Source organism: Rhinoraja longicauda, chromosome 16, assembly GCF_053455715.1.
Source record: "Rhinoraja longicauda isolate Sanriku21f chromosome 16, sRhiLon1.1, whole genome shotgun sequence".
NCBI classification, from domain to species: domain Eukaryota; kingdom Metazoa; phylum Chordata; class Chondrichthyes; order Rajiformes; family Arhynchobatidae; genus Rhinoraja; species Rhinoraja longicauda.
In genome coordinates, this window is record NC_135968.1 from 9489593 (window position 1) to 9516624 (window position 27032).

Consider the following 27032-nt stretch of genomic DNA (forward strand, 5'->3'; position numbering starts at 1 on the left):
CAACGGAATTTGCAAATGAATATTTTTCCTCAAGATTAAAGGAGGAAACGACCGCTGTGCCATGCCTTGGCTTACCCCTCGTATGAATTAATTGATGGAACTCAAGGTGCTGGAGTAACTCAGCGGGTCAGGCAGCACCTTTGGAGGAGACGGATGGGTGATGTCTCGGGTCGGGACCCTTCTTTAGACTGAAGAAGTCCGAAGAAGGGTGTTTTGGACCGGGACCCTTCTTCAGACTGATGATCTCTGGTGAAGGGATTAAAAGTACCATTAGCAAATTTGCAGATGATACAAAGCTGGGTGGCAGTGTGAACTGTGAGGAAGATGCTAAGAGGTTGCAGGGTGACTTGGACAGGTTGTGTGAGTGGGCGGATGCATGGCAGATGCAGTTTAATGTGGATAAGTGTGAGGTTATCCACTTTGGTGGTAAGAATAGGAAGGCAGAGTATTATCTGAATGGTGTCAAGTTAGGAAAAGTACAACGAGATCTGGGTGTCCTAGTGCATCAGTCACTGAAAGGAAGCATGCAGGTACAGCAGGCAGTGAAGAAAGCCAATGGAATGTTGGCCTTCATAACAAGAGGAGTTGAGTATAGGAACAAAGAGGTCCTTCTGCAGTTGTACAGGGCCCTAGTGAGACCGCACCTGGAGTAATGTGTGCAGTTTTGGTCTCCAAATTTGAGGAAGGATATTCTTGCTATTGAGGGTGTGCAGCGTAGGTTTACTAGGTTAATTCCCGGAATAGCGGGACTGTCATATGTTGAAAGACTGGAGCGATTAGGCTTGTATACACTGGAATTTAGAAGGATGAGAGGGGATTTTATCGAAACATATAAGATTATTAAGGGGTTGGACACGTTAGAGGCAGGAAACATGTTCCCAATGTTGGGGGAGTCCAGAACAAGGGGCCACAGTTTAAGAATAAGGGGTAGGCCATTTAGAACTGAGATGAAGAAAAACTTTTTCAGTCAGAGAGTTGTGAATCTGTGGAATTCTCTGCTTCAGAAGGCAGTGGAGGCCAATTCTCTGAATGCATTCAAGAGAGAGCTAGATAGAGCTCTTAAGGATAGCGGAGTCAGGGGATATGGGGAGAAGGCAGGAACGGGGTACTGATTGAGAATGATCAGCCATGATCACACTGAATGGCGGTGCTGGCTCAAAGGGCCGAATGGCCTCCTCCTGCACCTATTGTCTATTGTCTATTGTCCGAAGAAGGGTCCTGAGCTGGAAAGTCACCCATCTGCAGAGATGCGGCCTGACCTGCTGAGTTAGTTTAGTTTAGAGATATAGAGATACAGCACGGAAACAGGCCCTTCGAACCACCAAGTCCACGTATTTCTTTAGTTTAGTTTACAGATGCAGCGTGGAAACAGGCCCTTCAGCCCACTGAGTCCGCGCCGGCCAGCAATTCTCGCGCACCAGCACCATCCTACACACTAGGGACAACTTACAATTTTACATCAACCAACTTATACCAACTTGGTACAAGCCAGCATCTGCAGAACCTTGTTTCCATGTGAAATCATTGACTAGAGACAAGCATGCGGTGCTGTACAGAAGGAGGCCATCTTGGTTAGGAAGTGTAATTCGGCCCATCATGACTCTGCTGACCCTTTATGGACCAGCCTAGCCAGACCTAATTCCATGCGGTTTCCTCGTTCCCCCTGGGCTTGGGCAGCTTACACCCCAGCGGTATGAATATTGATTTCTCTAACTTCAAGTAACCCTTGCATCCCCTCTCTCTCCATCCCTCCCCCACCCACGTCGTACCAGCTTCAAAGTCATCTTGTTGAGTCTCATTGTCTGTATCTCGTTTTCACCTAGCTCCTAGCCAGCAATGGCCTGTTTCCTTCATCGTCGTTACTTTTTTGCCTATCTTTCCATTATTTGCTCTCTATATCTCTTTCATCCTGTCTATGTCTCTTGTTTCCTTTCACCAGACTCTCATTCTGAAGAGGGGGTCTCCCCGTGACCTGCGTGGGTTTTCTCCGGGTGCTCCGGTTTCCTCCCAAACTCCAAAAACGTACAGCTTGGTAGGTTAATTGGCTTCTGTAAATTATAAATTGTCCCTTGTGTGTGCAGGATAGTGTTAGCGTGTGTGGATTTCATGGTCGGTGCGGACTCGGTGGGCCGAAGGGCCTGTTTCCACGCTGTGTCTCTGAACTGAACTAAAAAAAACGAAAGATACATGGATAGGAACGGTTTAGAGGGATATGGGACAAATGGGACTTCGTTTGATGGGGCACCATAGTAGGCATAAAAACATAGAAAATAGGTGCAGGAGTAGGCCATTCGGCCCTTCGATCCTGCACCGCCATTCAATATGATCATGGCTGATCATCCAACTCAGTATCCCGTACCTGCCTTCTCTCCATACCCCCTGATCCCTTTAGCCACAAGGGCCACATCTAACTCCCTCTTAAATATAGCCAATGAACTGGCCTCAACTACCTTCTGTGGCAGAGAATTCCACAGATTCACCACTCTCTGTGTGAAAAAAAACTTTCTCATCTCGGTCCTAAAAGACTTCCCCCTTATCCTTAAACTGTGACCCCTTGTTCTGGACTTCCCCATGGATGAGTTTGGCCGCTTTGAGGATGAAGAAAAACCTTTTCACCCAGAGAGTTGTGAATCTGAGGAATTCTCCGCCACAGAAGGCAGTGGAGGTCAATTCACTGGATGTTTTCAAGAGAGAGTTAGATTTAGCTCTTAGGGCAAACGGAATCGAGGGTTATGTGTAGAAGGCAGGAAACGGGGCACTGATTCGGGATGATCAGCCATGATCATAATGAATGGCGGTGCTGGCTCGAAGGACCGAATGGCCTACACCTGCACCTATTTTCTAGGTTTATATGTTTTCTTGCTCGATGACTCTATTGCTCTGTATTCATTTGATGGGAGACGTGGCCTCAGAAGAAAAAACAGAAGGCATCAACATAAATGTCAAAGCCCCGAAATCGAACCAGAGTAATGCTCTCAATGCAAACACTGCACACACACACACACACACACACACACACACACACACAGGGAAATTGTCTGACAGGAACATTCAGAGAAAGAACCTGCACAAATTTAGCGAAACGGAAATGGAGTTGCCTGGCAACATTGCTATTCAATGGAACAGCAAGCAGCAGCAAAAAACCCAAGATAAAAGCATAAATGGATGAGCAATTAGCGTCAAAGAGTACTAACACTCTGGTGCAGCACGGAGGCGCAGCGGTAGAGCTGCTGCCTCGCAGCGCCAGAGACCTGGGTTTGATCCTGACTACTTGTGCTTGTCTGCACGGGGTTTGTACATTGTCCCCGTGACCTGCGTGGGGTTTTTTTTTTCCAGGAACTCCGGTTTCCTCCCACATTCTAAAGACCCCCAGGTTAATTGGCTTGGTAAAATTGTCAATTGTCCCTGCTGTGCTAGTGTGCGGGGATCGGCGCTCAGTGTGCAGAAGGGCCTGTTTCCGTGCTATATCTCTGCACTAAACAAAACCAAAAGGTTCCTTCCTGCAAGGGGTAACAAAGTGCTGGAGTAACAACAAGGGGCCACAGTTTAAGAATAAGGGGTAGGCCACTTAGAACTGAGATGAGGAAAAACTTTTTCAGTCAGAGAGTTGTGAATCTGTGGAATTCTCTGCCTCAGAAGGCAGTGGAGGCCAATTCTCTGAATACATTCAAGAGAGAGCTGGATAGAGCTCTTAAGGATAGCGGAGTCAGGGGGTATGGGGAGAAGGCAAGAACGGGGTACTGATTGAGAATGATCAGCCATGATCACATTGAATGGCGGTGCTGGCTCAAAGGGCCGAATGGCCTCCTCCTGCACCTATTGTCTATTGTCTATTGTAACTCAGCGGGTCGGGCAGCATCTCTGGAAGACATGGATCGGCAAGTCCGAATGAGCCTGAAGAAGGGTCCTCACCTGAAAAGCCACCTCATCATGTCCTCCAGAGATGCTGCCTGACCCGCTGAGGTCATCAGGAAGTCTGGCTCCGTCCTGGGGGCTTCATGGTAGGTGGTCTTGGAGGGGAGGGTACTCCTTAAACTGCGGAGCATCCTGGACAATACAGCTCACCCCCTCCATGGCACACCGGTCAACCTGAGGAGCACCTTCAGCAACAGACTGGTTCCACCAAGATGCAGCACAGAACGACACAGGGGACCCAGTGGTTTTCAAACTGTGCAATTCCTCCCCCTTCTGTCATTGAGTAGACTGACTCCCCTCCCCTCCTCCACCCCCACCCTTTGCCCGATCTTTTCACAATCCCAATCCTTTCCACTGGTCACTTTAATTTCATATGTCGCGTATCTTGTGTTTTTATGACTGTTGGCAGATCTATTTACCCTCCTGGGGTGAATAAATTTCTATCGTATCGTATCGTTAGTCACTCCAGCTGTTTGTTTGCGTTCTACGTAAGATTCTGCACCTACCATGAAACCCCCAGGACGGAGGCAGACTTCCTGATGACCTCAGGCAGGGTCAGGCAGCATCTCTGGAGGACATGATGAGGTGGCTTTTCAGGTGAGGACCCTTCTTCAGACTCATTCGGACGTGCCTATCCATGTCTTCCAGAGATGCTGCCCGACCCGCTGAGTTACAATAGACAATAGACAATAGGTGCAGGAGGAGGCCAACATTGGGAACATGTTTCGTATAAATTTCTATCGATACGATAGAACATGTTTCCTGCCTCTAACGTGTCCAACCCCTTAATAATCTTAAATGTTTCGATAAGATCTCCTCTCATCCTTCTAAATTCCAGTATATACAAGCCTAGCCGCTCCAGTCTTTCAACATATGACAGTCCCGCCATTCCTGAAAGCAATCGGAAGTCCAGACATTGCTTCCAATGTGAACTCTGTGCGTCTCAGCTCTGACTTAGGCCCTGCCACTGCCCTGAATGGAAGTGCAAACGCAACAAAGCAACCGAGAAAACAACCCCTCACAGCTTTTCACCCGGCCCAACACTTTGACCTGGGCTGCCCCGTTACAATGAAAATACACCAACGGAAAATATGACCGGTTTTCAAGTCAATCACTCTGAAAATTGAGCAGCCATCTGTACGCTTTGTGGGTCATAAGGTTATGAGGGATAGGAGTAGGTTTAGGCCATTTGGCCCATCAGGTCTACTCCGCCGTCCAATCATGGCTGATCTATCTCTCCCTCCTAACCCCATTCTCCTGCCTTCTCCCCATAACCTCTGACACCCGTTCTAATCAAGAATCTATCTATCTCTGCCTGAAAAATATCCACTGACGTGACCTCCACAGCCTTCTGTGGCAAAGAATTCCACAGATTCACCACTCTCTGACTAAAGAAATTTCTCCTCATCTCCTTCCCAAAAGAACGTACTTTAATTCGGAGGCTATCCAGAACCAGGGGCCACAGTTTAAGAATAAGGGGTAGGCCTTTTAGAACTGAGATGAGGAAAAACTTTTTCAGTCAGAGAGTTGTGAATCTATGGAATTCTCTGCCTCAGGAGGCAGTGGAGGCCAATTCTCTGAATGCATTCAAGAGAGAGCTAGATAGAGCTCTGAAGGATAGGAGAATCAGGGGGTATGGGGAGAAGGCAGTAACGGGGTACTGATTGAGAATGATCAGACATGCTCACATTGAATGGCGGTGCTTGCTCGAAGGGCCGAATGGCCTCCTCTTGCACCTATTGTCTATTGTCTATTGTCTATGACCTCTAGTCCTAGACTCTCCCACTAGTGGAAACATCCTCCCCACATCCACTCGATCCAAGCCTTTCACTATTCTGTACGTTTCAGTGAGGTCCCCCCTCATTGTTCGGAACTCCAGCGAGTGCAGGCCCAGTGCCGACAAACGCTCATCATAGGTCGTGCAAAGCTCCCAAATCAATGACTCAACTCAGCTCTGAGCTCCATCTTCTGCAGTCACAGCTCACTGCAGACAAGGAAGGAACGATTATTTTTCAATGTAGCACAGTCAGAACCGCAGGTTGGACGGGTAAAGGTTAGCGACTGATAAGTGATGTTGTTGAGGCTCAGACTAATTTCATGCATGGCTTGCGTTTGTGGTTTAGTTTTTAGTTTAGTTTTTAGTTCAGAGATACAGAGTGGAAACAGGCCCTTCGGCCCACCGGGTCCGCGCCGACCAGCGATCCCCGCACAGTAGCACTGTCCTACACACACACTGGGGACGATTTACATTTATACCAAGCCAATTAACCTACAAACCTGTACGTCCTTAGAGCGTGGAAGGAAACCGAAGCTCTCGGAGAAAACCTATGTGGAGAACGGGGAGCACGCACAAACTCTGCAGACAACACCCGTAGTCAGGATCGAACCCGGGTCTCTGGCGCTGAAAGCACCGTAAAGGCAGCAACTCTACCGCCGCGCCACCGTGCCACACACAAGATTGATACTGTAACAATTCCACTGTTGTGGGTCAATCAAGCTTGAAAACCAGCATGTTTATTAGGCTATAAAACCACTATCTATCAAATTTATGTTTGCAGAGCAATCTCAATCAGCCACGACGACGCATTTCACTTAAAATAACATTTTATTATTTGCCACATTCATTCATTGGCACAGGTGACGCAGCGGTAGAGTTGCTACCTTACAGCGAATGCAGTGCCGGAGACTCGGGTTCGATCCTGACTACGGGCGCCATCTGTACGGAGTTTGTACATTCTCCCCGTGACCTGCGTGGGTTTTCTCCGAGATCTTGGGTTTCCTCCCACACTCCAAAGACGTACAGGTACGTAGGTTAATTGGCTGGGCAAATGTAAAAATTGTCCCCTGCGTGTGTAGGACAGTGTTAGTGTGCAGGGATCGCTGGGCCACGCGGACCCGGTGGGCTGAAGAGCCGGTTGCCGCGATCTATCTCTAAATCTAAATCTAAATGACAGTAGAGTCCAAGCCAATGGAACGTTTTGAGGCAGAGATTGACGGATTCTTGATCAGTGCGGGTGTCAGGGGTTATGGGGAGAAGGCAGAAGAATGGGGTTAGAAGGGAGAGATGGATCAGCCATGACTGAATGGCGGAGTAGACGTGATGGGCCGAAAGGCCTCATGGATCACGTGCAGGCAGAGGAGATTAGTTTGTCTTGGCATCATGTTTGGCACGGACATTGCGGGCCGAAGGGTTTGTTCCTGCGCTGTACTGCCCCGTGTTTCAAAATTTCCCTTCTTTTCTACACTGCCACAGCGGGAAAGCAACGGGTTAAGATGATTTTTCACTCTTGCCGTTTGATTATAATTGCTTTGGAGATGCGAAGTGTGATGCGAGTCACAGCTTGAGCAGGAGAGGTGTTAAAGATTGGCAAAGCGGCCGACGTGCAGGTGAGATGTCGAAGAAATGTCCGTGTGTTCGGTAAGGCACAGCGTGGAAGGTTACCATCAAGGAGACGGGTTTTACAGCCAACATTGCGAACCAACAGATAGCGATCCTTGCACATCACTCCAATCAGCCACACAGGTGATCTATGTTCTACAACTGCAGGTGTTATCTTCACTCAGAAACCAGACGTGTTCCCATCTGACGAACAGTAGATGGTCTAATTCACATCGCGTTCTGGCATTGCACGCGGTAGGGCAATGGCCACTTACGGAGATTAGTTTCTGATTCCAGTTTGTCTGTGTGTTACCTGCGGTCTCTGTCATGTTTAAGTCATCGAACAAGTCTGACCTAATCCAACATGCCTTTTAGTTTAGCTTAGAGGTATAGCCTGGAAGCAGGCCCCTTGGTCCACTGAATCAGTTTAGTTTGTGTCCCTAAATACCACCAAGACCAAGGAGCCGATCATCAACTTCCGTAGGTCACACAACGGGGAATACGCCCCGATCTTCATCAACGGGGACAGTGTGGAGAGAGTGTCCAGCTTCAAGTTTCTGGGCACTCACATTTCGGAGGACCTCACATGGTCCAATAACACTGCTGCGCTGGTCAAGAAGGCACAGCAACGACTGTTCTACCTAAGAACACTGAAGAAGTCTGGTCTACCCCAACAGCTGCTGACGACCTTCTACCGCTGCACCATAGAGAGCATCCTAACACATGGCTAACCAGTCAGCAGGAAGACAACACATGATTACAGTCAAGCCATTCACAGTGTATAGATGCATGATAAGGGGATAATGTTTAGTGCTTAGGTAAAGCCAGCAAAGTCCAGTCAAGGATAGGTGTTGCTGTCTTACAGTGCCAGAGACCTGGGTTCAATCCTGACCTCTGTACAGAATTTGTACCTTCTCCCTGTGACCCCGTGGGTTTTCCCCAGATGCTCTGGTTTCCTCCCACATTCCAAAGGCGTACATATAGATATATGTGTACGTGTGGAGAAAAATCTATATATATATATATATACACACACACACATATATATATATATATATATATATATATATATACACACACACATATATATATATAGATAGATTTTTGTCCACATGTTCACATATATCTATACGTACGCCTTTATATATATGTATATATATATATATATATATATATATATATATATATATATATATATATATATATATATAATGTCCTGCGTGAGTTGTTATAAGAATGATGTAGTTTGAAGGGGGGTCCCGATTTTCATCTTAAAATTTATATTTTTCGTTGTTTATTATGGCATTTTGATATTTACAGAGTGCTATGTTTAGACAATAGACAATAGGTGCAGGAGGAGGCCATTCGGCCCTTCGAGCCAGCACCACCATTCAATGTGATCATGGCTGATCATTCTCAATCAGTACCCCGTTCCTGCCTTCTCCCCGTACCCCCCTGACTCCGCCATCCTTACATATGCGTTGTGCTGCTGCAAGTAAGACGAGTGAACAAGAATTGCCCAAGATCTATTTCTTAATCCATGACCCTGAGCTAATATGTAGGAACAAGGAACTGCAGATGTCGGTTCACCCATAAATGACGCTTCAACGTGATATAGATATCACGGCAATTTTCCATCCAAAAATTTATAGCACGAAGAATAATTTCTAATCACAAAGTCTTTCTTCGAGCCTGTCTGATTCAGCCTGAAAATTATTGATTTGACCTACATCGCTGTATCAGTCCGGGAACATGCATCCATTGTTCTGTAAATCATGCAGTCAGTCACGCTGATGGTTTAGTTTAATACCCGTCTGAGAGCTCGGTAAATTGACTTGCAATAGCTCTGGATACGCGTGCGTCTTTAGAAGCAAGGTAATCCACCTTCTATCCAGGAATGCTGCCTGTCCCGCTGAGTTACTCCAGCATTTTGTGGCTATCTCCGCCATACAATAACTTAGGTTCAGGTTTATTATAAGAAAATAACTGCAGATGCTGGTACAAATCGAAGGTGTTTATTCACAAAATGCTGGAGTAACTCAGCAGGTCAGGCAGCATCTCAGGAGAGAAGGAATGGGTGACGTTTTGGGTCGAGACCCTTCTTCAGACTGATGATTAGGTTCATTATTGTCAGGTGTTCCGTGGTACAGTGGACAGCTTTGTTTTGTGCGCTATCCGATTAAATGGGGAGGCATGGCGGCGCAGTGGTGGCGTTACTGCCATGCAGCGCCCAGAGACCCAGGACCCAGGTTCGATCCTGACTGTGGGTGCTGTCTGTATGGAGTTTGGGCGTCCTCCCCGTGACCTGCGCGGGCTTTCTCCGGGTGCTCCGGTTTCCTCCCACATTCTAAAAACGTTCAGGTTTGTCAGTTAATTGGTGTAGGTAAAATTGTAAAAGTGTACCTAGTGTAGGATAATGTTAGTGTACGGGGTGATCGCTGGTCAGCGCGGACTGACCTGTTTCTGCACTGTATCTCTAAAGTCTAAAGTTTATGGTTTATTTAGTATAAGACAATAACTGCAGATGCTGGTACAAATCGAAGGTATTTATTCACAAAATGCTGGAGTAATGGGTGACGTTTCGGACTGAAGAAGGGTCTCGACCCTAAACGTCACCCATTCCTTCTCTCCTGAGATGCTGCCTGACCTGCTGAGTTACTCCAGCATTTTGTGAATAAATACCTTCGATGGTTTATTTAGTGTTTTGCAGTGTTTCAGAGCCTGATGGTTGCTGGGAAGAAGTCTTTCTTAGAAACATAGAAACATAGAAAATAGGTGCAGGAGTAGGCCATTCAGCCCTTCGAGCCTGCACCGCCATTCAATATGATCATGGCTGATCATCCAGCTCGGTAGCCTGTACCTGCCTTCTCTCCATACCCCCTGATCCCTTTAGCCACAAGGGCCACATCTAACTCCCTCTTAAATATAGCCAATGAACTGGCCTCAACTACCTTCTGTGGCAGAGAATTCCACAGACTCACCACTCTCTGTGTGAAGAAATGTTTTCTCATCTCGGTCCTAAAAGACTTCCCCCTTATCCTTCAGGTGTGACCTCTGGTTCTGGACTTCCCCAACATCGGGAACAATCTTCCCGCATCTAGCCTCTCCAACCCCTTAAGAATTTTATATGTTTCAATAAGATCCCCCCTCAGTCTTCTAAATTCCAGCGAGTACAAGCCTAGTCTATCCAGTCTTTCTTCATATGAAAGTCCTGCCATCCCAGGGATCAATCTGGTGAACCTTCTCTGTACTCCCTCTAAGGCTAGAATGTCTTTCGTCAGATTAGGAGACCAAAACTGTACACAATACTCCAGGTGCGGTCTCACCAAGGCCCTGTACAACTGCAGCAGAACCTCCCTGCTCCTATACTCAAATCCTCTTGCTATGAATGCTAACATACCATTCGCATTCTTGATCCTGGTGGCCATGTTTTTCAGCCTCCTGAGCCTTCTTCCTGATGGCAGGAGTGAAATGAGAGCGTGGCCACGGTGGCGTGGGTCCTTGATGATGCTGGCTGCGATTTTTGAGGCATCGCCTTGGAGGGTGGGGAGGTCATTGCCCATCATTGTGTATGAAAAGCGTAGGAAGGAACTGCAGATGCTGGTTTAAACCGAAGAGAGACACAAAAGGCTGGGGCAACTCAGCGGGTCAGGGAGCATCTCCGGAGAAAAGGAACAGGTTGATTCCTGGGATGGCAGGACTTGGGACTTTCCTGAGATGGCAGGACTTTCATGTGAAGAAAGACTGGATAGACTCGGCTTGTACTCGCTGGAATTTAGAAGATTGAGGGGGGGATCTTATAGAAACTTACAAAATTCTTGGGGTTGGACAGGCTAGATGCAGGAAGATTGTTCCCGATGTTGGGGAAGTCCAGAACAAGGGGTCACAGTTTAAGGATAAGGGAGAAGTCTTTTAGAACCGAGATGAGAACGTTTTTTTCCCCACAGAGAGTGGTGAATCTGTGGAATCCTCTGCCACAGAAGGTAGTTGAGGCCAGTTCATTGGCTATATTTAAGAGGGAGTTAGATGTGGCCCTTGTGGCTAAAGGGATCAGGGGGTATGGAGAGAAGGCAGGTACGGGATACTGAGTTGGATGATCAGCCATGATCATATTGAATGGCGGTGCAGGCTCGAAGGGCCGAATGGCCTACTCCTGCACCTATTTTCTATGTTTCTATGTGACGTTTCGGGTCGAGACCCTTCTTTGGTCTGTATTCAGTCACCTATTCCTTTTCCCCAGAGATGCTGTCTGACCTGCAGAATTACTCCAGCTCTTTGTGTCTATTGTACACGAAAGGCTTGCTAACCATGACTAAATCAGATATTGATTTCTATGGAATATGACTGACTATAAATCTATTAGATAAAAATTCTAACCACCCCACCATGTCCCCATTTATCTATTGGTCTGATCAATTATCTTGCAGGTTTAAGGTTCAAGGTGAAGGGAAAGCATTTTTAAAGGTATCTGAGGGGTAACATTTTCACACAAAGGGTGGTGGGTGTGTGGAACAAGCTGCCAGAGGAGGTAGTTGAGGCTGGTACTATTGCAATGTTTAAGAAACATTTGGACAGGTACATGGATAGGACTGGTTTGGAGGGATATGGATCAAACTCGGTCAGGTGGGGCTAGTGTAGCTGGGACATTGTAGGCCAGTGTGGGCAAGTTGGGCTGAAGGGCCTGTTTCCACACGGTAGCGCAGCGGTAGAGTTGCTGCTTTACAGCGAATGCAGCGCCGGAGACTCAGGTTCGATCCTGACTACGGGTGCTGCACTGTAAGGAGTTTGTACGTTCTCCCCGTGACCTGCGTGGGTTTTCTCCGAGATCTTCGGTTTCCTCCCACACTCCAAAGACGTACAGGTATGTAGGTTAATTGGCTGGGTAAAATGTAAAAATTGTCCCTAGTGGGTGTAGGATAGTGTTAATGTACGGGGATCACTGGGCGGCACGGACGTGGAGGGCCGAAAAGGCCTGTTTCCGGCTGTATATATATGATGATATGATACTACAGTTGAGACTGGTACTGTTGCAATGTTTAAGAAATATTTGGACAGGTACATGGATAGGACAGGTTTGGAGGGATATGGACCAAACATGGTCAGGTGGGGCTAGTGTAGCTGGGACATGTTGGCCGGTTTGGGCAAGTTGGGCCGAAGGGCCTGTCTCCACTCTATGACGCTATAACTGCATTATGAACTCAAGCAGCGAATGCAGGTGAACACTTCAGTTCATTAGGTATTCCCTGGCAAACTGTAATAAACCTAATAGCAGCTTTACCAGTGGCACAGATAAATCAGAGTGACTCCTGTTTATTTGCACAGAAGCATTTCATAGGCAAGCTGCATTAATTGTCATATAAATAAGCTTATTTGGAAAAGATTTTCCATAAACCGCTTCCAAATACACATTTCAATGATAATGTGCTCAGGCAAAGCATTAGCACTGATTTATCAGAAATCACCCCAGCTGATAAAAGGCGATTTACTGATCCAAGCCGCCTACAATTATCATGTTTTATCATTTTACTGCGCTTGCTGCCTTGCTGGTTTTGGTAATGTCAGATCTCTTATTAACGATAATTTTTATTATTTCAAGCTAAGCCACAAAATATGGGATCAGGGTGTGGTCATCTATCACTGGGTGGTGTCCTTGTGTGGACCTCTGTAGGTCATGCAGTCATATGGTGCAGAAATAGGCCCTTCGGCCCACCACGTCCATGCCAACCCTTTGGCGTGCCCACTCTAAAGTGTCGTAATATGAATGTCAAGGGATCGAAGTTCTTACTGTTGAGAGAGGTGAGCTGATTAGTTTAGTTTACTTTAGAAACACAGCAAGGAAACAGGCTGGGTCCGTGCCAACCAGCGATCCCCGCACATTAACACGACTCTGCACACACTGGTGACAATTCTTAAGGTTTACCAAGCCAATTAACCTACAAACCCGTGCGTCTTTGGAGTGTGGGAGTAAACCGAAGATCTCGGGAAAAAGCCCAGGCAGGTCACGGGGAGAACGTACAAACTCCGTACAGACAGCGCCCGTAGTCGGGATCGAACCCGGGTCTCCGGCGCTGCAAGCGCTGCAAGGCAGCAACTCTACCGCTGCGCCACCCTGCTCTTTGTGCCTAATAAAAGGCTTGCATTGATGAGGGGTTCTGAAAGCACCACACGCACAATGGACCACTTTGGTAGCAGAAAAAACACCGTTGTCATGCAAGGGGTGCACAGTCCGTAAAGCTGGAGTAATCGCAGATGGTATTGGGGCAAAGGCAGGAGAATGGGGTTGAGAGGGAAAGATAGATCAGCCACGATTGAATGGCGGAGTAGACTTGATGGGCCGAACGGGCTTATTCTGCTCCTAGAACTTATGAACCTGACATGGAAAAATGGATGAAGCTGGCGTGGAAAGGCAGCCGACCGGTCCCCGAGATGGTCTTTTGGATAAGACACATAAATATGCAGGGTATGGAGGGATGCAGATCATGTGCAGGCAGATGAGATGAGTTTATCTTCATATAATGTTCAGCACGGCCATTGTGCGATAGAGGGCCTAATCCTGTGCTGTGTTATAGCATTTAACAGCACTGGGCCTGTACTCGCTGGAGTTCAGAAGGATGAGGGGGGGCCTCATTAGAACTTACAGAATAATGAAAGGCACAGATAGAGTGGATGCAGAGAGGACGTTTCCACTAGCGGGGAGAGTCCAGGACCAGAGGGCATAGCCTCAGAAGAAAAGGACGTACTTTTAGAAAGGAGGTTTAGATTTAGAGATACAGCGCAGAAACAGGCCCTTCGGCCCCCCGAGTCCGCGCCGCCCAGCGATCCCCGCACATTAACACTATCCTACACCCACTAGGGACAATTTTTACATTTACCCAGTCAATTAACCTACATACCTGTACGTCTTTGGAGTGTGGGAGGAAACCGAAGATCTCGGAGAAAACCCACGCAGGTCACGGGGAGAACGTACAAACTCCGTACAGACGGCGCCCGTAGTCAGGATCGAACCTGAGTCTCCGGCGCTGCATTCGCTGTAAGGCAGCAACTCTACCGCTGCGCCACCGTGCCGATAGGTGAGGAGGGATTTCTTTGGTCAGATGGTGGTGAATCTGTGGAATTCATTGCCACAGGAGGGCTGTGGAGGCCAAGTCATTGGGTATTTTTAAGGTGGAGATTCTTGATCAGTGAGGCTGTCAAGGGTTATGGGGAGAAGCATGAGATTGGGCCACACTAGCACTGTCCTACACACTGGGGAGTCCACAATTTGACCCACAATAAGCCAAATGACCGACAAACCTGCATGTCTTTGGAATGTGGGGTACAGCTTGTGAAATTGTGAATGCCAACACATGCAAGACTGATACAGGAATCACAACCTTAAGTCTGTATGTGCATGGACATTTGACGGAGCAGCGCAAAGCAACATAGAAATGGTCTCAAACAATTCTGCACACGGAAATCGGTGAATTTTAAAATAATAGTAATATTGATTTTTTTGAGATAAATAGAGGCAGGATTTGTGGCTTATCTACTTCTTCAAAATGATGGCATGAGGTTTTTAACATCCATTTGTAAAGGCAGAAGACAACATTTGGTCTTGTATCTCCAATGTCTTAACTAACTCCTTAGAGATAAATGCTGCACTAGGCAACCAATTACCACCCTCTCACCAGCTGCAGAGCAGTCCTGACCTCCCATCTCCTTTATTAGGGACTCTCGGACTATCTTTCATTGGACAGGGTGGAATTCTTTGCCACAGAGGTCATCAGTGGATATTTTTAAGGTTGAGATAGATAAGATTCTTAGACAATAGACAATAGGTGCAGGAGGAGGCCATTGGGCCCTTCGAGCCAGCACCGCCATTCACTGTGATCATGGCTGATCATTCTCAATCAGTACCCCGCTCCTGCCTTCTCCCCATACCCCCCTGACTCCGCTATCCTTAAAAGCTCTATCCAGCTCTCTCTTGAATGCATTCAGAGAATTGGCCTCCACTGCCTTCTGAGGCAGTGAATTCCACAGATTTACAACTCTCTGACTGAAAAGGTTTTTCCTCATCTCCGTTCTAAATGGCCTACCCCTTATTCTTAAACTGTGTACAGGTGTCAGAGGTATCAGGGAGAAGGCAGGAGAATGGGGTTAGGAGGAATAGCCAGAGCGGCTATGATTGAATGGCGGAGTAGACTTGATGGGTCGAATGGCCTGATTCTACTACTATCCCTTATGACCTTTACTTACCTTTATCCTGCACTAAACATTCGTACCCTTTATCCTGTGTCTGTAGACTGTGGGTGGCTTGACTGTAATCATGTGTAGCCTTTTCCCTGACTGGATAGCAAGCAACACAAAGCTTTTCCCTGTACCTCAGTTCACGTGACAATAATAAACTAGACTACAATGAACGAAATCTACCATTGAGAACGTGCAAACTCCACGCAGGAAGCGCCCGAGGTCAGGATTGAACCCAGGTCTCTGGCGCTGTGAGGCAGCAGCAGTACCAGCTGTGTCCACTGTTCCGCCGATATGTTTGAAGCATGGGGCACAGGTTTAAAGTGGAACCCATGAAATCATAGAAACATAGAAACATAGAAAATAGGTGCAGGAGTAGGCCATTCGGCCCTTCGAGCCAGCACAGCCATTCAATATGATCATGGCTGATCATCCAACTCAGTAACCAGTACCTGCCTTCTCTCCATACCCCCTAATCCCTTTAGCCATAAGGGCCACATCTAACTCCCTCTTAAATATAGGCAATGAACTGGCCTCAACTAACTTCTGTGGCAGAGAATTCCACAGACTCACCACTCTCTGTGTGAAGAAATGTTTTCTCATCTTGGTCCTAAAAGACTTCCCCCTTATCCTTAAGCTGTGACCCCTGGTTCTGGACTTCCCTAACATCGGGAACAATCTTCCCGCATTTAGCCTCTCCAACCCCTTAAGAATTTTATATGTTTCAATAAGATCCCCCCTCAGTCTTCTAAATTCCAGCGAGTATAAGCCCAGTCTATCCAGTCTTTCTTCATATGAAAGTCCTGCCATCCCAGGGATCAATCTGGTGAACCTTCTCTGTACTCCCTCTAAGGCTAGAATGTCTTTCCTCAGATTAGGAGACCAAAACTGTACACAATACTCCAGGTGCGGTCTCACCAAGGCCCTGTACAACTGCAGCAGAACCTCCCTGCTCCTATACTCAAATCCTCTTGCTATGAATGCATTGGTCGCAACAACAGAAGATTAAGTAATCACACCCTACCCATTGCAATTAACCTATTATCACCTATCCCACAGCCAACAGTGGATTCAGTCTGAAGAAGGGTCTCGACCCGAAACGTCACCCATTCCTTCTCTCCCGAGATGCTGCCTGACCTGCTGAGTTACTCCAGCATTTTGTGAATAAGTGGATCATTGTAGGCTCTACATTTCCTTGATTATCGTTGCATTCGGCATATCTTCCATTCATTTGACTTAAGTACCGTCTCTATCTCTTGTTCCCCTCCCCCCCCCTCCCACTCTGTCTGAAGAAGGGTCTCAACCCAAAACGTCACCTATTCCTTTTCTCCGGAGATGGTGCCTGACCCGCTGAGTTTTACTCTTTTTGTGTCCGTCTTAAGTTCATGAGTGATAGGAGCAGAATTAGGCCATTCGGCCCATCAAGTCTACTCTGCTATTCAATCATGGCTGATCTATCTTTCCCTCCTAACCACTTCCTCCTGCATTCTCAATAGACAATAGAAAATAGGTGCAGAAGGAGGCCATTCGGCCCTTCGAACCAGCACCACCATTCAATGTGATCATGGCTGATCACTCTCAATCAGTACCCCGTTCCTGCCTTCTCCCCATACCCCCTGACTCCGCTATCCTTAAGAGCTCTATCTAGCTCTCTCTTGAATATATTCAGGCAATTGGCCTCCACTGCCTTCTGAGGCAGAGAATTCCACAGATTCACAACTCTCTGACTAAAAAAGTTTTTCCTCATCTCTGTTCTAAATGGCCTACCCCTTATTCTTAAACTGTGGCCCCTGGTTCTGGACTCCCCCAACATTGGGAACATGTTTCCTGCCTCTAACGTGTCTCCCCATAACCCCTGACATCTGTACGAATCAAGAATCGAACTATCTCTGCCTTAAACATATCCACTGGCTTGGCCTCCAGACTTCTGCGGCAATGAACTCCATAGATTCACCACCCTCGGACTGAATAAATTCCTCCTCATCTCCTTCCTAAAGGAACGTCCTTTAATTCTGAGGCTATGACCTCTGGCCCTGGATTCTCCACATGTGGAAACACCCTCTCCACATCCACTCTATCCAAGCCATTCACTATTCCATAGGTTTCAATGAGGTCCCCCCCCTCATCCTTCTAAACTCCAGCGAGTGCAGGCCCAGTGCTGTCAAATGCCGATCATATGCTAACCCACTCAATCCTAGGACCATTCTCGTAAACCTCCTCTGGACCCTCTCCAGTGCCAGCACATCCTTCCTCAGATGTGGGGCCCAAATCTCGGTATGTTTCCACCGTACACTGAATTCCACCCAATGCACGTTGCTTACCTTAATTTGAACGATCACGGTGGCTAACCCTGGTGGCATGCCTCCCCCTCCATCCACTGCCTCGACGACAAAGCTGTAGCTGGCATCAGCAGTGTCGAGAGTTTCGTAATCCACTGACTCTAGAATTGACAATTCCCCTGTCGAGGGATTGACGGAAAATAGCTTCCTGGCCTCCGCAGTTCTTATCCGATACGTTGCGTTCGGTCCAAAGTCTGCATCTGTTGCCTGAGGAAGAAGAAAATGTAGAAAACCAGTCTGGGTCAGTCCGGCAGCTTTAAGTATTAAGTATAATTGATTTAGTTTAGTTTAGTTTGGAGACACAGCGCGGAAACGGGACCTTCGGCCCACCGAGTCCGCACCGACCGGCGATCCCAGCACATTAACACTATCCTACACATGCTAGGGACAATTTACACTTCTACCAAGCCAACTAACCAACAAACCTGTACGCCTTTGAAGTGTGGGAGGAAACTGACGAACCCGGAGAAAATCAGCCATGATCACATTGAATGGTGGTGCTGGCTCGAAGGGCCGAATGGCCTACTCCTGCACCTATTGTCTATTGTCTAAAACCCATGCAGGTCATCAAAGTCAAAGTCAATTTTATTGTCAATCCTCGGCCAGTTTACACAGACAGAAAATCGAAATACCGTTTCCCACAATCCCGAGGAACAAAGTGCATAAAACTAAGTTAAAATTAAAAAGGCACAGCAAACAACAATCAACATAAAATATAAAATATAGTCACTTCAAATGCGTTAAAAAAAAAGTGTCTGGATGTGCGTGTGTGTGGGGTGTTAAAGTCCAGGTCCAATGGGGGCAGGGGAGAGAGGAGGAAGGGAGGGGAGAGAGTTCAGCATCCTGACAGCCTGGTGGAAAAAACAGTTCTTTAGTCGGGTGGTGCTCGACCTCAGGCTGCGAAACCTTCTCCCTGAAGGCAGGAGGGTGAAGAGGCTGTTGGAGGGGTGGGAGGGGTCACCCACAATGCTCAATGCTTTGCGGGTGAGGCGGGTGGTGTAAAGGACCAGGAGTGTTGGGAGTGAGGCGCCAGTGATCCTCTCAGCAGTGTTCACTATGCGCTGCAGGGTCTTGCGGCTGGAGGAGAATGTACAAACTCCGTACAGACAGCGCCCGTAGTCGGGATCGAACCCGGATCTCTGGCTCTGTAAGTGCTGTAAGGCAGCAAATCTACGGCTGCACCACTGTGCCGCCCTGTTATTTATTTATTTATCTTTATGAAGGATTATGGTCCCAAGGCAGACGAGAAACATTGTTCATTTAAAAATTACAATAAGCACTTATCATAAATGCCGCTGAAGTTAAATAGTTAAAATCTATGGAAATGTGTTTAAACTTTGTGGAGAAACAATTGAGAACGCGTTTTGGACAATTTAAAACAGATGCCAAACAAACTGGCAATTAAAAATAATTTTCACTTGTTTGTTTTTCAATGAATGTTTGGGGAGACTTGAACTTTGCAGGAGATGTTAGATTCAGCCGTCCTTTTCATCTAAAGCACAATTCCTTCTTTGTATTCATCTCAGCGGTTCCTCGTCTCCCATTTTGTATCCTTCATCGTGGTCCAAAGTTAAAAGCGAAGGTAGACACAAAATGCTGGAGTAACTCAGCGGGACAGGCAGCATCTCTGGAGAAAAGGAACGGGCGAAGTTTCGGGTCGAGACCCTTCTTCAGACTGAGAGTCACGGGCAAAGGGAAACCGATGTTTCGGCGTCGAGACCCTTCTTGTGACGGCTTTATCAGTAGCAATAATTGAAGCTGATAATTAATCAGGACAAAGGAGAACCGGGGTGGGGGGGGGGGAACAGTCCATCCTTCCACTCCTAGGTCGTCAGCAGGAGGCGGCCCCCAGGGCATGAAGGGTGAAGGGATGGAGAGGAGAAGGACGGGTCACTGAGGTAATGGCCACGACGGTTCCTTAGGCCAGTTGCCGGCTGGACTGGGTAAAATGGCGCCAAAATCTGGCCACTCTTGCACATGGACTGTTTCTATGCGTGTGGTATTAATCGGAGATTGTCTTTATGTACGACAATCATCGTACTGCGTACAGATGACAATAAAAGAACCATATTCATCCACATGGAATCAATGGGTCAAAGGCACTGTTTCCGTGATGTATGACTCCGACGGCACGGTGGCGCAGCGGGAGAGCTACTGCCTCACAGCGCCAGACACCCGGGTTCCATCCTGACTACGGGCGCTGTCTGTCAGGAGTCTGTACCTTCTCCCTGTGACCTGGGTGGGTTTTCTCCGGCTGCTCCGGTCCCCTTCAAAGACATGCACGTTTTGTGCGCTAATTGCCGTAAAGTTAGGTGAGGGCCCCACCTGACCTATTGCCCGACCCTGAGTCTGAAGAAGGGTCCCGACCCGAAACGTCACCTGTCCTTTTTCTCCAGAGATGCTGTCCGAGTTACTCCAGCATTTTGTGACCATCTTTTGCCTGACTCGCCGTGTTCCTCCAGCACTTGGTTTAAGGTGAGGGGGGGGGGGGGGGGGGGGGGAGAGGGAAGATTCAATAAGAATCGGAGGGGTCAGTTTTGCACGCAAAGGGTGGTAGTTGTATGACACGGGCTGCAGGAGGAAGTGCGTGAGGTAGGTACGACCGCGACATTTAAGAAACATGTGGACAGGTACATGGATAGGACAGGTTTAGAGGGATATGGGCCAAATGCAGGTAGGTGGGACTAGTGCAAATGGGACATGTTGGCCGATGTGGGCTAGTTGGGCCAAAGGGCCTGTTTCCACACTGTATCGCTCTATGACTCTATGTTTTGCTCAGGATCCCAGCATCTGTAGTTCCTTGTGTCTGTATTGTATAACATCTCAGTTTAGTTTAGTTTATCGTCCCGTGTACCAAGGTAGAGGGAAACGTTTTTGTTGCGTGCTAAGCAGTCGCCATGGTTACAATCGATCCATTTACAAAATATATAGACACATGATAAGGGAATAAGGTTTAGTGCAAGGTAAAGCCAGCAAAGTCCGGTCATGGATAGTATGAGGGTCATAAACGAGGCAAATAGTAGTTCAGGACTGCTCTCTGGTTGTGGTAGGATGGTTCAGTTGCCTGATAACAGCTGGGAAGAAACAGTCCCTGAATCTGGAGGTGTGCGTTTTCACACTTCTGTACCTTTTTGCCCGATGGGAGAGGGGGAGAAGAGGGAGTGGCCGGGGTGCGACTCGTCCTTGATTATGGTGCTGACCCTGCCGAGGCAGCGTGAGGTGTAGATGGAGCCGTGGAGCTGATGTGTTCAGCAGGGAGGCATGCTGGTTGGTGTGAGGACTGGAGAAAAGCAGCAACATTATGCACCACTGCTGGACTGTGTGTGTGTGTGTGTGTGTGTGGACTGCTGGACTGTGTGTGTGTGTGTGTGTGTGTGTGGACTGCTGGACTGTGTGTGTGTGTGGGAAGCAACATCAAAGCACTGTGGGGAACATCTGTTTATCCTGAACTTTGCTGGCACTTAAAAGCGTAAAATCGCTGGCAGCCCCAGTTGGAACTGTCAGCAATTTTCAGAGTAATCCAGCCCAATGATTCAAATTCATATGGAGAAAGACTGGATAGACTAGGCTTGTACTCGCTGGAACTTAGAAGATTGAGGGGGGATCTTATAGAAACATATAAAATTCTTAAGGGGTTGGACAGGCTAGATGCGGGTTGATTGTTCCCGATGTTGTGGGAAGTCCAGAACCAGGGGTCACAGCTTAAGGATAAGGGGGAAGTCTTTTAGGACCGAGATGAGAAAACATTTCTTCACACAGAGAGTGGTGAGTCTGTGGAATTCTCTGCCACAGAAGGTAGTTGAGGCCAGTTCATTGGCTATATTTAAGAGGGAGTTAGATTTGGCCCTTTTTGCTAAAGGGATCAGGGGGTATGGAGAGAAGGCAGGTACAGGTTACTGAGCTGGATGATCAGCCATGATCATATTGAATGGCGGTGCAGGCTCGAAGGGCCGAATGGCCTACTCCTGCACCTATTTTTCTATGTTTCTATGTTTCTAAATCAATGATGCTTGATTTGAGTAGGAAGGAACTGCAGATGCTGGTTTAAATCGGCGATGTGCACAAAATGCTGGAGTAACTCAGCGGGACGGGCAGCATCTCTGGAGAAAAGGAATGGGTGATGTTTCAGGTGGAGACCCTTCTTCAGACCCTTTAGCTGGTCTGACAAGAGTGAAAGGATGATTCAGGAGGCAATTGCAGATTAAACTGGAGACAGGCACAAAAAGCTGGAGTAATACAGCGGGCCAGGCAGCAGGTCTGGAGAGAAGGAATGGATAACGTTTCGGGTCGAGGCCTTTCTTCAGGCTTCAGATTTGAAGTTGTTTCCGAGATTTAGCCAAAGGATTGAATTCACTGCATTTTTAATAAAAACCTTCAGTAAAAAATCTTTAAGTAAAAAAGTAACAACATTCCAAACATATTGCGATATGTTATTGGCAATAAACCAGATTTGAGTATGGTCAGTAAATACAGTTTGTTTGTTCAGTTTAGAGATACAGCGCAGAAACAGGCACTTTGGCCCACCGAGTCCGCACCGACCAGCGATCCCCGCACATTAACACTATCCTTCACACACGGGGGACAGTTTACACATGCGCCAAGCCAGTTAACCTACAAATCTGTACGTCTTCTGAAGTGTGGGAGGAAACCGAAGATCTTGGGAAAAACCCACGCGGTCACGGGGAGAGCGTACAAACTCTGTAAAGACACCAAGCACCCTTAGTCGGGATCGAACCGGGTCTCCGGCGCTGGAGCAACTCTACCACTGCAACACCCAATTACACACTAAGGCTTCAGAGATGTCCTCGTTCTTCAGGAAACGGGGCTTCCCCTCCTCCATTATAGATGAGGCTCTCATTAGGGTCTCTTCTACATCCCGCAGCTCCGCTCTTGCTCCCCCTCCCCCCACTCGCAACAAGGACAGAATCCCCCTCGTTCTCACCTTCCACCCCACCAGCCAGCGGATCCAACAAATCATCCGCCAACATTTCCGTCACCTACAACGGGACCCCACCACTGGCCATATCTTCCCATCCCCTCCCCTCTCTGCGTTCCGCAGAGATCGTTCCCTCCGTAACTCCCTGGTCCACTCGTCCCTTCCTACCCAAACCACCCCAACCCTGGGCACTTTCCCCTGCAACCGCACGAGATGCAACACCTGTCCCTTTACCTCCCCCCTCAACTCCATCCAAGGACCCAAACAGTCTTTCCAGGTGAGACAAAGGTTCACCTGCACCTCCTCCAACCTCATCTATTGCATCCGCTGCTCTAGATGTCAACTTATTTACATCGGCGAAACCAAGCGCAGGCTCGGCAATCACTTCGCTGAACACCTGCGCTCGGTCCGCATTGAACAAACTGATCTCCCGGTGGCCGAGCACTTCAACTCCCCCTCCCATTCCCAGTCTGACCTTTCTGTCATGGGCCTCCTCCAGTGCAATAGTGAGGCCCACCGGAAATTGGAGGAACAGCACCTCATATTTCGCCTGGGCAGTTTGCAGCCCAGTGGTATGAACATCGACTTTTTCAACTTTAGATAGTTCCTCTGTCCCTCTCTTCCCCTCCTCCTTCCCAGATCTCCCTCTATCTTCCTGTCTCCACCTATATCCTTCCTTTGTCCCGCCCCCCTGACATCAGTCTGAAGAAGGGCCTCGACCCGAAACGTCACCCATTCCTTCTCTCCCGAGATGCTGCCTGACCTGCTGAGTTACTCCAGCATCTTGTGAATAAATACCTTCGATTTGTACCAGCATCTGCAGTTATTTTCTTATACCCAATTCCTGAAGTATCTCAAAAATTATCAAATTAAAACGCATCAAATAGAGTTCAATCAGGCGCTTTCAAGAAACGAGAATTTAATGTTGAGATTTGCTTTGATACAAGTATTATTGCAGAGTGCAGTATTTTTACTTGGTTGTTAACCAAGGCATCAACAGCTATGAAGCTGCCTAACAATTTGACTATAAATTCCGCGTCAGTACTAATGTTTATTAAAAAGGGCCATTTCATTCATCCCCAGACTTTATTTTCCCTTCACATTATATTTTAATCTCGGAATAATGGTAAAAGTGATTAGGCAGAAGTTATGAGGCAAAGGACCATATTTGACATTTAATTTCACCAGGCTTGACGAACAATCCGATCATTATAACAGAAACATAGAGGGAGTACAGAGAAGGTTCACCAGATTGATTCCTGGGATGGCAGGACTTTCGTATGAAGAAAGACTGGATAGACTAGGCTTATACTCACTGGAATTTAGAAGATTGAGGGGGGATCTTATAGAAACTTACAAAATTCTCAAGGGGTTGGACAGGCTAGATGCGGGAAGATTGTTCCCGATGTTGGGGAAGCCCAGAACAAGGGGTCACAGTTTAAGGATAAGGGGGAAGTCTTTTAGGACCGAGATGAGAAAACATTTCTTCACACAAAGAGTGGTGAATCTGTGGAATTCTCTGCCACAAAAGGTAGTTGAGGCCAGTTCATTGGCTATATTTAAGAGGGAGTTAGATGTGGCCCTTGTGGCTAAAGGGATCAGGGGGTATGGAGAGAAGGCAGATATGGGATACTGAGTTGGATGATCAGCCATGATCATATTGAATGGCGGTGCAGGCTCGAAGGGCCGAATGGCCTACTCCTGCACCTATTTTCTATGTTTCTATGTTTCTAAAAACACATTTTAAAAACGTGGCCATTTCTGCCCGTTTCCAATCCCTTTCTTTTCTTGAATGTCAGAATCACGAGATGTCCAATACAACCTGACGTTAGGTACATCTCGTGTGGGAAGGAACTGCAGATGGCGGTTTAAACCAAAGATAAGACACAAAATGCTGGAGTAACTCAGGAGGGGGGTCAGACAACGTCTGTGGTGAGATGGAATAAGCGACATTTCGGGTTGAGACCCTGCTAATGTCAATCTCGCAAGGAAGACCTCACAGAACAAAACCACACTGCTAATGGAAGGGCTTATTGTGCTGTTTTGATAATGGATTACTGAAAGAAAAAAAGCCCAAACTGTTTGCTGGGTAACACAAGATCAGAGTGCAGTTTCAAAGTGCGTTTATCGGGACTGAAAGGGCGGCACAGTGGTGGAGCTGCTGGCTCACCGCGCCAGAGACCCGGGTTCGATCCTGACTACGGGTGCTGTCTGTATGGAGTTTGTACGTTCTCCCTGTAACAATAGACAATAGGTGCAGGAGTAGGCCATTCGGCCCTTCGAGCCAGCACCACCATTCAATGTAATCATGGCTGATCATTCTCAATCAGTACCCCGTCCCTGCCTTCTCCCCATACCCCCTGACTCCGCTATCCTTAAGAGCTCTCTCTAGCTCTCTCTTGAATGCATTCAGAGAATTGGCCTCCACTGCCTCCTGAGGCAGAGAATTCCACAGATTCACAACTCTCGGACTGAAAAAGTTGTTCCTCATCTCCGTTCTAAATGGCCTACCCCTTATTCTTAAACTGTGGCCCCTGGTTCTGGACTCCCCCAACATTGGGAACATGTTTCCTGCCTCTAACGTGCCCAACCCCTTAATAATCTCATATGTTTCAATAAGATCCCCTCTCATCCTTCTAAATTCCAGTGTATACAAGCCTAGTCGCTCCAGTTTTTCAACATATGACAGTCCCGCCATTCCGGAATTAACCTAGTGAACCTACGCTGCACGCCCTCAATAGCAAGAATATCCTTCCTCAAATTTGGAGACCAAAACCACGTGGTTTGGAGACCACGTGAGTTTTCTCCGGGTGCTCCGGTTTCCTCCCACACTCCAAAGACGTACAGGTTTGTACGTTAATTGGCTTTGGTAAAATTGTAAATTGCCCCTCGTGTGTAGGATAGTGCTGGTGTATGGGGAACGCTGGTCGGCACGGACTCGGTGGGCCGAAGGGCCTGTTTCCGCGCAGTGTCTCTCAACTCAACTAATGTTAGGTAGGTGCAGTATCCCTCCTGGGATAAATAAAGTTATCTCCTATCGTATCCTATTGTGCAGAACATGCAGCCATATGGAAAAGGTTTGGAGACACCATAATAGCAAATTAGAATGCGGCACGGTGGCACAGCGGTAGAGTTGCTGCTTTACAGTGAATGCAGCGCCAGAGACTCAGGTTCGATCCTGACTACGGGCACCGTCTGTACGGAGTTTGTACGTTCTCCCCGTGACCTGCGTGGGTTTTCTCCGAGATCTTCGGTTTCCTCCCACACTCCAAAGACGTACAGGTATGTAGGTTAATTGACTGGGTAAATGTAAAAATTGTCCCTAGTGTCTGTCGGTTAATTGGCTTCTGTAAATTGTGCATTGTGTGTACGTGGTGGTGGCGGACTTGGTGAGCTGAAGGACCTGTTTCCACGCTTTATTTCTAAACTAGACTAAACAATCTTCAAAATGCTCTAAAAATATATGGGAGAACATTTCCAAATGTCAGGTCATGCATATCCCAGGAAAACCCCTCTACATGGATACAGTTGTTTTAAAAAACACTTAGATGGGGCTTTGAGCCATGTTCCCGAGTAGGCACTGCAAATAGTAAATCAGCAGATAATGAGTGAACAGTGGCAATTGCATTTGTTTTAAATTGATTTGATCCTTCGTTGAAATAGCAGACAGATTTCTTTCATCCAAATTCAGAACATGTTCCTCGTTGGTCAACAGACTTGTGGGAAGGCAGATGATCGAGAGCAGATGATCAAACTATTGCCTTTTCATAGTCCTCGTTAAAGTAAATCAAGCACCATAATACCAATATATTTTAAAGCTTATTAATTGTCACCCATAAAGCTTTGTTTTCATCAATAATTGAATTAGGTTGAAGCCACTTACTGAGATATTTTAAATTCTGCTGAAATAGCTTGTGCATTCCCCTAAAATCCCGTCATATATCGTATTAATATAAAACTTTGAGTATTATAAAATGGCGTTCTACACGATGCATCCAATAATTACCAAATGGAACAAAACCATATACTTCAAGGTTCCGCAATGCAGATTTTTGTACTGCTGAGGGTAATGAGATGTGCAGGGCCTTCTCAACATAACCCCTGACACCGGAACTAATCAAGAATCTATCTCTGCCTTAATTATTTCCACTGATTTGGCCTCCACAGCCTTCTGTGGCAAAGACTTCCACAGATTCACCACCCTCGGACTCACCACTTAAATAGAGGTAATTTATAG

At 47.2% G+C, this 27032-nt stretch overlaps 1 protein-coding gene across 1 annotated transcript in view; it reads right to left on the bottom strand.

Moving 5' to 3' along the window:
- The window catches only part of pcdh15b (protocadherin-related 15b), a 1128636-nt gene that overhangs the window by 194799 nt on the left and 906805 nt on the right, over positions 1–27032 (bottom strand). Inside the window, exon 23 of the mRNA XM_078413191.1 lies at positions 17842–18066. Coding sequence (XP_078269317.1) covers positions 17842–18066 — 225 coding nt within the window. The remainder of the gene's footprint in view (positions 1–17841; positions 18067–27032) is intronic.